This window comes from Microtus pennsylvanicus, chromosome 11 (assembly GCF_037038515.1).
Source record: "Microtus pennsylvanicus isolate mMicPen1 chromosome 11, mMicPen1.hap1, whole genome shotgun sequence".
Taxonomy (NCBI): Eukaryota; Metazoa; Chordata; class Mammalia; order Rodentia; family Cricetidae; genus Microtus; species Microtus pennsylvanicus.
The window spans coordinates 53,282,442-53,294,808 of NC_134589.1; the positions used below are offsets into that span (position 1 = coordinate 53,282,442).

Below are 12,367 nucleotides of genomic sequence, written 5' to 3' on the forward strand. Positions count from 1 at the left end.
TAGAAGAGGCTAGATAGAAATGGGCCAAGCAGTGTTTAAAAGAATACAGTTTGTGTGTTGTTATTTCGGGCATAAGCTAGCCATGTGGGCGGCCAGGGTACTGGGGATGCAGCCCCGCCGCTCTTATCACTACAGATCTCTGTCACACTATGTCCATGTTCCTTCCCTCACACTCAACTTTAGAGCCTGCATGGGGGGAGTGAACTTCTCGCGCATGTATATGTTGGAAATGGGTCATCTCCTCACCCATGTGTCTGTGGCCTGGTGGGACATAATCCTTAAGGTTTGTATGCTTTGAAAATTGCTGAATGCCTCATGTGGAAGGTGCTGGTGTCACCAGTCAGGATTCCAGGTCAGCCCTTGGCAGGCAAGAATGATATTCTGCATTAGCATGTGAGCAAGGAGTCAAGCTCAATAAACACATAGGCTTCAGGGGCTGCCGCCATTGGGGATGGAGTCAAGGAAAAAAAGGGAAGTCCTACTTCGATAAACACGCGCTTCCTCCATACAGATGGAGACGACTAGCTGCTGTCTCCATAGCAACTGGAGTTGCTGAGACTTAATTGGGGAAGGGCATAGCTCCCTAGGTCCCTTGTCATCTCTGTTTATGACTGTGACAGGGCTTGTCTCTGAAGCTATCAGCATCTAGATGCTTACTGCCCCCTGCAAGATGAAATCAGCAGAAGCAGCACTTCACGGATTGCCCTCAGAGACAGGCAGCACTGTGTGCCTATTGCTCAGATGGGAAAACTGAGATTTATGTAAGCTGGACATCTTGCCAAAAGGCCTACCAGCTAGAGAGTAGCAGACTCTGAACCAGGATTTGGGATCGCAGAGATCTGGTACCAAGTTCAAGGAACCACAGAGCTATTGGCCTCTCCTTCAGGGGCTCAAGCTCTCTGGTCTCTATCCCAACCTTCTCCTACGGCCCCCCTTGGTCAGGCCTACTGAGGATGGGAGGGGTTGTGCAGAATAAGTACCACCAAAAATCACACTAAGACATTCCCTAGTAAGTCAGCTTCCAGGTCATGTAGAAGAAAGTAACTGTATTTAATCCACAACTTGCTGGGAACTAGGGCTTGGCTTCTATGAAAGTAGAGGTAGCCTTGCAGAGAGAAAACTCACAAGCATGTTTGCTGTTCTGTTTGGTTTGGTTTTTCAAGACAGGGTCTCTCTGTGCAGCTCTAGCTGTCCCAGAACTCACTCTGTAGACCAGGCTGGCCTCAAACTCACAGAGATCTGCTTCCCAAGTGCTGGGGTCAATGCCCATACATGGCCATGCCTGGATACTCTCCCGTCTTTCTTGAAGTTGGCTCAGCTACCTTGCTATTGGCTCAGCAGCAAATGGACTCTAACGGTGATCCAGGCTCAGTATACACCTGTAGGAGCCTCTGAGCTATTTAGAAACGAGTCTCGGGAGAGGCCATAAGTTCCTATTTCAGTTCCGCTCGCCCTCCACAGAGGGATGGGCAGGTCTGTGAGAACTTCCTGCTCTTGGCATCTGACTTCTTCCAGGTCCTTAGTGTGTGTGTGTCTGAAACCTCTCATAGTCCAGGGAAATACCAAGGACTCAGCAATGAGTGACCACTTTGGGGCCCTCCCTGTTTTGAGGCAAAGGACCCAGCCTCCATTTCTACCACCAATGGCTCCTTTGCCTGGCTCTTGACTCCCAAGCTTAGCATCCCTTTATCCTAGGGTCATGGCCTCACCTCCACCTGCCTCTCCAAATCTGTTTTCTGGGCAGAGGAGAACAGTGCTTCTGACCAAAAACCCACAAAACATCTCAAATCATAGCGTGCATCCAGCTAAGGGTAGCCAGATGGTTCTGCTTGAAAGTGGGAAGCAGCCTCCCCAGAGGTGACATTCCTCCCCCACACAGCATCTCCCTGGACTACTTCAAATAAAGGAGCCGTTCAGTTCTCAGAACGCACGGAGGTCCTGAGAAGGCAACTGAAGCTTAAATCCTTTCTCTCGAGATCGCAAAAGGAAAGGAAAGCTTTGCCTCCTGGAAAGGGACCCCAGTCAACAGCCAGAAGCCAAGACAGGCCCATGACAGAGATGGCCCTTACGCCGGATGCCCATCTAGGATGCTGTGTTAAGTTGGGTCGGCAGATGGTCTACTAAGAATAGCCTGTAGCATCTTTCTGGATGCAGTGACTTCTCGGGGACTTAGAGCTCTTAATTCTCCACCCACGTCCCCACCGCATGGAGAGGACCATATTATTGGAAGACTTCAGGATTCGCCAGCCCCACCCGTCACCTGCTCTGCTTATTTGTGCTGACTGGTTGTGGGGGAAGAGATGGCAAAAGTCAGGGAGCAGACAGATCAGTCGACTGGCTGAGAAGTAAGTTGTGGACCTTGATGATGGATACTAACCTCAAATGGGTGAACATTGTGATGGAAAAGCAAAAGGATTACAATGTACAATGTATTTGGGGGTGGATTTTTCAGTCAGCTGATGTTAATCAACATCTTTTTATCTAAGTGGCTGCTTTTAAATATCATTTTAAAAAGACTTTTATTTTATTTTCTGTTGTGTGTATACAGTGTCTGTGTGTGATTGAGTGTACCTGTGAGTGCAGGTGCGCTCGGGGGCCAGAAGAGGGCGGCAGATCCCCCGGAATTGGAGTTGAGGTGGCTGTGAGCTGCCCTATGAGAGTTCTGGGAACCAAATTCAGATCCTCTGCAAGAGCAGTGTTTGCTCTTAATTGCTGAGCCATCTCCCCCGTCTCCATCTTAGAACACTGCATAGCATTCTACAAAGAGCTACTACCGTCTGCTGGACCACGGTAATTCTTCAGGACTGAGCTTTGCACTGGTTTGCGACACGGTCATTCTTCAGGGCTTTGCACGGGTTAGTGATTAGGAAGAACACATCCGATGAATGTCCGTCTGCTACATCTTTGCACAGCCTTGGGTATTCTTCTGGGCTGAGTTCCAGGATGGAACAGAGCACGAAAGGTGATGCTGGAGCTAACGCAGATCTCTTTTTCCTATCAATACTGGTATTTTCAGTCTTTTAAAGCCTGCCAGTCTGAAGGGGGAAGCATGTCTCCCTTGAATTCTGCATCTGCACATTCCTAGTGTGTAGGGATTGTTTGGCCACTCAGTACATGAATCGTGCATGTCCTTGCTTACATGAGTCTGCCGGTGTTTTTAATTGACTCAAAAGAACATTCATAGGTCTGAAATAATTTCTATCAGTGTATATACACACACTTACATACTTTACTGTGTGGTTTATGTTCCACTGAAGAGACTCCAAGTCCATGCTCCTAGATCCTCACACTTCCCTGTGTCTTTTGTCTTAAGACTGTGTGACGGCTCTTCTCCATCCAGTCCAGGTTCAGGTACTGGTTTTCTTCTACCAGTTTTATTGTCTTGTTTTCCATGCTTGAATCTTCTACTTGTCTGCAAGTTATTTTATGTTTGAGATGGAGCCTCATTTTGATTTTTATTTTTCTTGAGACATGGTTTATCTATGTAACCCTGGCTTGTCTGGAACTCATTATAGAGACCAGGATGGCCTCAGACTCACAGAGTTCACCTGCCTCTGTCTCCAGAGGGCTGGGGTTAAAGGCGTGCATGAACAATGCTTTGCTGGATTGCATTTTTTAGGGTAGATTTTTCAGCTCATTTTAAAAATGATTCTGGTACCATTAACTAAATGATTGAGGTTTTTATTACTGGTTTCAGGCTGTCTCTTTGCCATACCATAGTTTTTTTTTTTAAATATTTATTTATTTATTTAATATGTATACAATATTCTGTCTGTGTGTATGCCTGCAGGCCAGAAGAGGGCAGCAGACCTCATCACAGATGGTTGTGAGCCACAATGTGGTTGCTGGGAATTGAACTCAGGACCTTTGGAAGAGCAGGCAATGCTCTCAACCTCTGAGCCATCTCTCCAGCCCCCCCCCATAGTTTTTTTTTGTATTTAACTTGATTCTAGACATTACCTTCTGTTTTACTCATCTATTTCTACTCCAATATATGCTATTTTAATAATTTTAGCATTATTAAAGATCTAGTAATGCAAATACCTCCTTCTCAGTCATCTCTCTTTTTAAAATAAACACATAGCAAATGAATAATTAAATGCTTTTGTAGACTATTTATAATCTCAAATAGGCTCTAGTTGATATTTATAATCTCAAACAGGCTCTAGTTATCCCATTTTAAATGAGCTTGTTACTTTGATTTGGTTACATTGTTTTCATGATACCCGATGCTATTAGGATATTGGTTCAACTCCACAATGTATCTCTTCAATTAACGGTCTTTTATAGCCTGACTTCTCTGTGTAAGCTGTTCACACTTCCCATTTTATATTTTTCATATCTTATCTCAGTTGTGTTCCCACTCCCTCCCTGCTTCCTTTGCCCCTCCCTCCCTCTCTTCTCCTTCCCTCTCTCCCTTATCTCTTTCTTTTTGAAACAGAGTCTCACTCTGTAGCTCAGACTGGCTCTCAAACTTGGAACAACCCTCCTCCTCTGCCTCCAGAGTCTGGGATGTTTTCCTATTGGGTGGGGCTGGTAAATGGGGAAACTAACCTTCTTATTTTCTCCATGTGGCTTACTCATCCAGGTGACTGTCCATGGCTTAGATAAGCCATTGGGTGTTATAAAATTAAAATGCTACCTCTTCCAGATGAAGAAATAGTTTTGGTCTCTTTTTGCATAGGCAAAATACATATAAGGAAAACCAGAAGGATGCTCAAGTTGAAAGGGAACACTTGTAGCAGTTCATCTAGGCTGTTGCCATATTAAAATCACTTCTGTGGCAATAGTTTCCATATATCGAGGGGTTTTGAATATCAAGGAGCTAAGCAAATGTTTTAGAAGCATCTACTGAGATGACTTCCCCGGCATAGACGTGTGGTCAATGACTCTGGTATGGGGCAGTCTCCCAGCAAACCAGGCTTGGTTGCTCTTCCTCTTGCTCTGTCATGGATTTCTTCTGATTCACATTTTAAAACAGCATCAGCAGTGGTTGACATGGTGCTTGCCGCCCAGCCTGCTGACCTGAGTTCCATCCCCAGGACCCACGTGGTGGAAGTGGAGAACTGGCTCCCAGCGGTCCTCTGACCCCCTCGTGCACAGCAAGGCACACTTGTGCATCATCACTCCCGCACAAAAGAAATAAATGTGGCTTAAAATGGCGTCTGCAATTCCTCAAGACCCCTTACTGTTCAAATCCGAACTACGAAAGACCCCAGAAGCACAAAGTCCTTGCTTGCACGTGTCTACTTGTCAGGTCAAGACAACTACCAGCCCCTTCGTTCCCCGCAGCAGGCACTGTTCCTAAAAAAGTCATCCCTGCAACTACTTATCTGCTCCCAGGGCAAAGAGAGCAAATAAAGGCCTTTTGCCATTATTGTGGAGACTTCTCTGAGTGAGCTGCGCAGCCCCGGAGAGCCTCCCTGAAAATTCCTTCCTTAATCACTTCTCACGTTGACTGTTTTAACTTGTGCAGGCCCAACCATCTGGTGATGGTGAAGTACACCGTGAAGGGGGCACTGCCAGCCCCTTATCAGGGCATGGGGAAGGGTGAGGTGGCCCCTATGAGAAGAAAAGCTAGTTCTAGTCATGTGATCCCTGGTCCCCTTGCTCCTCACCTGGAGCCTTGAGCTCAGCATCAATGAAGGTGAGCAGCTCTTGGCAGATGCTACAGTAGGGAACCGGCCAGGTCAGGAAGCAGTGGTAGGTGCTGGCTGCCTTTAGGAGGAGGTCTGAATCCGGTGGGAAGTGTGGTGTCTAGGATGGGATGGGACAGAAAGAGATGAGCTAGGTAAGGAAGAGTTTATTTATACTCCAGGACGATATCTACTCCCTTTCTGGAATACCCCATAGAAGACACACATTTCCTGGGAGCGGCGTCTCAGGGCAATATCAGAGAAGACTGAATAACAGATGGACAAGATGGTACCCCGAGTGTCACTATAGCAACGGACTTGGTTTTCATCAAATAAAACACAGTTTCACCCAACACTTGAGGAAGCCTCTCTGACACGCTGTCAACTCGGGGTCATAAACGGCCTCACTGCTTCCACTCACTTTGAGGAAGCATTTTCAGCGTGTGTGCTGTTCATATATAAATATCCTCATGAGAGGCAAATATTTTTACTCTTAGGGTGGACTGAGTTCAATGTATAAGCAGTCATTTGGTTCACCGATCTGGTGAAAAACAGGGTTCATCACAGCTGGTAAAGCTGATCCTTAGGGTGAAAGAGGCGACGGACATCTTCCCATGTCATTCCCATGACCATGCTATGGCATGGTTCCTCATGGAGCCCAGAGATACCAGGCACCATGGCAACCATTTATAGTGACTAGAGGCTTCCTTCCCAGGGTGGAGTTAGGAAGGGATCAGATTAAAGCCCAGTGGTGTCATCACTCCCAAGTTTCTCTGTTTCTCCTTAGAGCTGTGAGGCCTGCGGCCCGGATGGCGGCCACTCCTCCCTCTCCTCCCTCTCAGCTCCTGGCCCACCTGGACTTACGCAAAGGACGGTGGAATAGAAAAGCAGAGCCAGTGGGGCGAGGAGGTCATAGGTGCCTTTTTCTTGGACCTGTGGAGATGACAGGGAGGTCAAGGTCTCTTGGCTACCATGCAACTCGAGGCATAGAGAATGGCCCACTGTCTCTGCTGTGCTGACCCAGCAGATGAATTCAGACATGCCCTTCTCGCTCGCCACTATTGCTCGAGCCCTTCCATAAAGCTCCCCCTTGTTGCTTCGTGGTAGTGGGTTTGGGAGTTGAGCTCTCCAGAGGGGGCGTGGCTCTTGAGGCGGTTTGCTCGTGATCAGCAAGCAAAGGCACCAAGTGACTCTGATACCAGAGGGATGATATAAATGCTGCAAGAAGTAACGGACTTAAGTGATGGACTTTCTTCTAGGGACAGTCACCTAAGAGAGAGAATCATCTTTACAGCTCAGTCATTCATTTTTAAAAAAGACAAACAACTTAAAAGAGAACCCTTCGTAAAACAGCTGGAGTCTATTTTGGGAACTTGGCCCCTTCTGGAATCTTGGTTCAGTTCAGCATTCATAAAAGCCTGCACACTGGGCTGTCAGAGGAGGCCTCAGTATCCCTTCCCAACCCGTTTTCCCTTCCTTGTTACTATTGCTGGGGATCCTTCTGAGAAAGGAGTTCAGTAAAGCCCCCACCCCACTCCTTCTAGTCCACACCTTAACTTACAAGCAGCACCTATCCTAAGAGGCAGCTTGGACTCAGGTCTTCGCAGCACCTGAGAATACCCTTCCTAGAGAGACTGGGTGCCCAGTGTGGCTGATGGGCTCCTGGATCTGAGGAAGCTATCCAGCTGGTCCAGGAATCTCAGAGCTGACCTATGTCTTGACTCTACAGAGTCAGGTCCTAGCTATGATCACCAACGTCTGGGTCACCCTCACCTCTTGGGTCTTCTGTAGGATCTGTTCCAGGAGGATGAGGAAGTGGCCTGGGTCCCTGCTGACCAGCTCCTGTAGGCTCCAGCAGTTCAGACACAGTCCAGCTAGATAAGGGACACATTAGGCTGGTGGTTAGTTCCACTCTCTCTGGCTAGCCACAGGCAGGGCTGTAGAGAAAGGGGGTTTCTTCTGGAATCTTGCTGTGGGAGAATATACCTGAATATTTCTAAAGAGATCCTGGAGAAATGCCATCATTAAAAGTCCCTAAGCACCACCAGGACATAACAAAGCCGGACCTGGTGGCACGGGCCTGTAATCCCAGCGTTTGGGAAGCTGAGGCAGTTGGATCATGAGTTAAGGGGCACAGTAGGCTACATAGTTCAAGGCTAGCCTGGGCTACATAGTGAGTTATATTGAGTAGCAATAACAATGATGGCAACAAAACAGAAAAACCCACAAGACTTAAGGACCTGTTTCTTATTCCTGCACTGGCTGGGAGCTCCCTAGCTATGAGGGTGGCTGATCCCTCAGAGGCCAGTGAATCTGCTGAGACTCTGGCACCTCGGGATACTGCAGTGGCCGCACCACCACGCTTGCCCAGCTTTCCTATAGTGGGTACCAGTTCCTACCAGAGGCGAGGAAGCTGGGCCGGAGGTGGAAATCGCTAGAAGAATAAAGACAGGAACCATGAGGAGTTCCACCCAGGATCCAAGAGCAAAGAGTCTGCCACAGTCACTGGGCTCCCTAAGAGGGTTTGGTGGAGGAGCCCAGGAAGGGGAAGCTTGATTCACTAAGTTGAAAAGCTCCAAGCATTTGTCACTGTGACTTCCCCCAACTTTCTTAATGGGTTGCTCTCTTTCCCTGAAGTCAGCAAGGGCAAACCCCTAAAAATTAAAGAGGTGGGGTGGGGAGTGAGTGCAGCGGGGGTGGACGGGGATGTGACCTTCATGCAGCTGGGGGTCCAAGCCTACTCAGGCATACGAGCAGCTTTCAAACCCCCGGAAGTGTATCCATATACCTATAGATTTTTTTTTCAAAACTTGCGAAAGGCCTGGGGTGGTAGCTCGATGGTAGAGCACTTGTCTAGCATGCATGAGACATTAGACTCAACACCGAGTACTGCAGGAAAGAGAAGGGGAAACCAGCAATAGGAAAGCAGCCTGGCAGAAGGCAGGAAGTTTCATGCTTCTTAATTTAACGATGCCTGACCCCAATGCTATGTAAACTTTGACTCCATCAAAACCAGGGAAGAAAGGAAGCAGAAAAAGCATTCTTTACTGACCACCGACTATGAGCTGGGATGGTGCTGGGCCTTTGCACACACTCTCTCTGCCCACTTTCCCATCTTCTAGTCGTGATTATTCCCATTACCCAGACAGCAGATTGGGAGCCCCACAAAGACAAGTGGAATGGACAAGGCTGCACAGACAGAGGGAGTTAATCCAAATTTATCTGATTCCCAAGGACAGAGAAAGCTGTCCACAGAGGTGACATCTGAGCAGAGAGGGGGTCAGCCTCCAGGGAAGAGATCCAGTCAGCAAGTCCAAAGGTCCTGAGGCAGGAAAGAAGCAGCAGAGGCTATCTGACTCAGAGCAGGGAACTAAGTGGCAGTGTGTTCCTTCAGTAGCACAAGGCATCCCCACAAGTAGGCTCCAGCCTCCAGGGACACCACCGTTTCAGTCTGCAGACACCCTGCAGTCTGGCTGAGATCCTCTCTTTGTTCTATTTAAGGAAAAGCAGAGTAGGGCCGTGGAAAGAACTAGAAAAAAGCAAACACTGTTGGGGGAGAGCTGACTGAAGTCCTGGCTTCTCTTTTGGAGATTGGGGCTAGGTTTCTAGCAGGCTCTATTCTGTGTGTCTACAGATGCTAAGGAAACAAGACAGTACTAAGAGAAGGAAGAAGAGAAGGAGGAGGAGGAAGGGGAGGAGGAGTAATAGGAAGAGGGAAAAGAGGACGAAGATACTATGAGAGAAAGCGGGAGAGCCTGCTAGGGAGGAATTTTAAACAGAGGCTGTGCCTGCCTCCTGCCCAGGTGAGGTGTGGGGGACTTGCTCACCTGGCACACAGGGATGGAAGCAGAACCTGCTGGGTGCCATACCTGGCCTCTGGGGCTTCACTCAGTTCTACAGTGTCTCCCAGTTCCCAGACCTACCTGACCAGGGTGCAGAACGGCGTCCAAGGCTCAGTCCATGCAAGCATCGCTCCAGGGCATGCTGGATGCGGTCCTCTGTGCACGTTGTGGCTGCTGGCTGCATCCTGAGTCATTGCCTGCATGGAGGATAAACACCTGTCAGCCTTCCTGGAGAACTTCAGGTAGGGGAGCAAGGCAGTGGTAAAAGTGACAGAGGCTCACAGCCCACTTGGCTACTGTGGGCACTGTGCACACAGGGAAGAGGCAGCTTCCAGAAGGTTCATCTGTGCAGCAGGAGAAAGCATCTCTGTGACAGAAAAGCATGGAGTGGGAGGAAAAGAGAATTACAGAATGGGAATTAAGGGGGACATGGGACATGCCTGCTCACCAGGCAGTAGGGAGTGTTGCCAAGTGTCTAGCAAATGCCCAGAGATGTCCAGAGAATGACCAAACCTCAGATATTCAAGCAGGGGACCTCCAGGGGGGAATCAAAACAACGTGGGGGTTTTCTTGTGACTTTCCAGACCTGTGTCTTCTAGTCCACAGGGTCTCCCTCCACATGCTGGGCACCCCAACACCAGTGCTAGGGCTAGAGCAAAGGTGGGGTTCTGTCCTCACACATTTCCATCCCCATCCCCATCCCATACATCCTCCTTCCTGAGGCCTAGGTCCTTCCCGCCTTAACCTCTTATTTGCCATCTATCCAGAGCCCTTGCCCGGCCCTCTTCTGCATTTTCCCGAAACTCCGGTGGCTCAGCTGGAGGGGCACAAGGAGGGCCACTTCAGAAGGGGTTTTAACACCAGGAGGGAAACTGAGAGCCTCCAACAGGGCCAACTCCATGTCTGGGTTCTGGGGAGGGCTCCCTGGGTCCTTGAGAAGTCATGGCAGGTAGCTTGGTACAGCGACTAAGCCAGGTGGTGGCGTCCATCAGAGAGTGAGACCTTAACTGGACTCTGATTTTTGCTGGCCATGAGATTTGTGGCAAATGCCTGAGCTTTCCCCCCAAACCTCAGTTTGTTCATCTCTGAAGTGGAGACGGCGGTGTCCGGATGTCAAGAGGCTGTGGGGAGGGTGCAGTGAGATCTGTATCATGCAACCCTCTCTGCCACTCTTGCCTGCCCTCAGGGGTTCAGTCTACTGTAGACACTGTCCCCAGCCTGTCACATCAGGTCATCCGGAAAGCAGGGGTTGGAACAGTTCTGGGGAATCTGAGGACCAACCAGGAAACCAGAAGAGGAAGCAGAACCTCCTAACTGAGCCATGCAAACGACATGCAAAGAGGGGAGGGATGACCCCCTCCCCCAATCGGCTCAGATCCCAGAGTCCCGACCTAAGCAAATCCTCCTGCCTCTCCAGTCTGGGGGAGAACCAGCACTCCCTGAAGTAAGCTCTTCGTGAGCTGCTCCACTGATGACCGAGAGAGCGATGCACCACGGAACTGGGATGGCACAGTGGCACCCACGTGTCTATGCCACCTTTCATTTCCTGACTGCCTTCTATGTGCCCGGGACAGAGCAGACATTTGTTCCTGGGTGGAACAGGAACTCCATCAACTATACAAGGGGGACTCCTGCAAGGTGACAGATAAAGAGAGTATGATACTGGGAGAGGGACAATGCCCAGTCGACACTAGCTTGTTTAGGGTCTCCAAACAGGGGATTTAAAGCCAGATAGGGATACCTAGGATCACGTGAGAGGAAGGGTATTCCATATAGATGAGATAGTATTGCCAAGGTCTGGGTGTAGGGATGAAATTGCTAAGGACAGATTCTGGAGTCACGTGTTAGGACAGTGGAACACAGCCGGTCCCAGATCCCATGGCCCTGGAGGCTGGGATGGTGAACTGGGTTCGGAAGAATTTTTGCTTAGTATTCATGACTAAGCCCCTGAATGTTAGCCTCGGTGATGCCGGGAGGCCTCAAAGTACCTCTAAGGCCTTTTCTAACAACTGTCACGCTTGCCTTTGAACCAGATAGAATCCACTGCCCCAGACAGATAGGGCAATTTAGTGGGCTCGGCTCCTCTTTTATTTTGGGCTGTGCTGGTACCCAGTGTGACTAAATGATCATGCTGAGCCCCTGTCCTCAGTTACAGTCCAAACACTAGTACCTATTCAGTCTGTTCGTCAGTCCTGAGCTGACAGCACCTGCTGAAGGAGCCAGAACACCAGGACCCTTCATAAAGAAAATCTTGGAGATCCATGTCATGACCCAGTCTTTGTCCTCATAGCTGCTCCACCATCAACCGCAGGCTGAGTTCCCAAGGGAGACCAGAAGCCACCCCAGTAAGTCCTTCACTTTCCACAAGGGGTGACTGGAAGTCGGTGTAGATAAGGAGCTCACTGTAGGCCACCAGGAGTAGGGTAGAACTAGAAAGAAGACACACTGCTCCCAACAGTTCAAGGGGGACAGGTAGGACTTTCCTTCCTCCCTAGCTGTGGCTGAGCCTGAACCCCAGGTATAAAGCGCTGAATGTCCTACATCCTACAGCTCTATGGAGAGGTAGCTCAGCAGTCAAGAGCACGTACTGATCCTGCAGAGGATCCAAGTTCGCTTCCTAGCACCCACAGCAGCAACTCACAACCACCGGATCCAGGGCATCCAACACCTCTGGTCTCTTCAGGCACCTGCACTCACACACATGTAATGTAAAATTAAATGAGTCTTTAGCTGGCTAGACGGAGCTGCGATGACCTTGGTACTGTTTGCACGAACCTGGAATGGCAGTGCGTGTGTGCACTCGTCACCGCCACCTTAAGACTGCAAAGAAGAAAAGAGTCGACTTCTCTGGAAGGTGTGCAGCCCCTCCAAAACCAAAGGCTTGAGGGA

At 49.3% G+C, this 12,367-nt stretch overlaps 1 protein-coding gene across 1 annotated transcript in view; it reads right to left on the reverse strand.

Annotated features, from left to right (window-relative positions):
- The window catches only part of Pik3r5 (phosphoinositide-3-kinase regulatory subunit 5), a 69,899-nt gene that overhangs the window by 15,012 nt on the left and 42,520 nt on the right, over window positions 1-12,367 (reverse strand). Inside the window, exons 2-5 of the mRNA XM_075992104.1 lie at window positions 9,560-9,675; window positions 7,410-7,510; window positions 6,501-6,569; window positions 5,619-5,757 (exon numbers count right to left, since the gene is read on the reverse strand). Of these exons, the coding sequence (XP_075848219.1) occupies window positions 5,619-5,757; window positions 6,501-6,569; window positions 7,410-7,510; window positions 9,560-9,662 (412 nt within the window). The 5' untranslated portion in view covers window positions 9,663-9,675. The remainder of the gene's footprint in view (window positions 1-5,618; window positions 5,758-6,500; window positions 6,570-7,409; window positions 7,511-9,559; window positions 9,676-12,367) is intronic.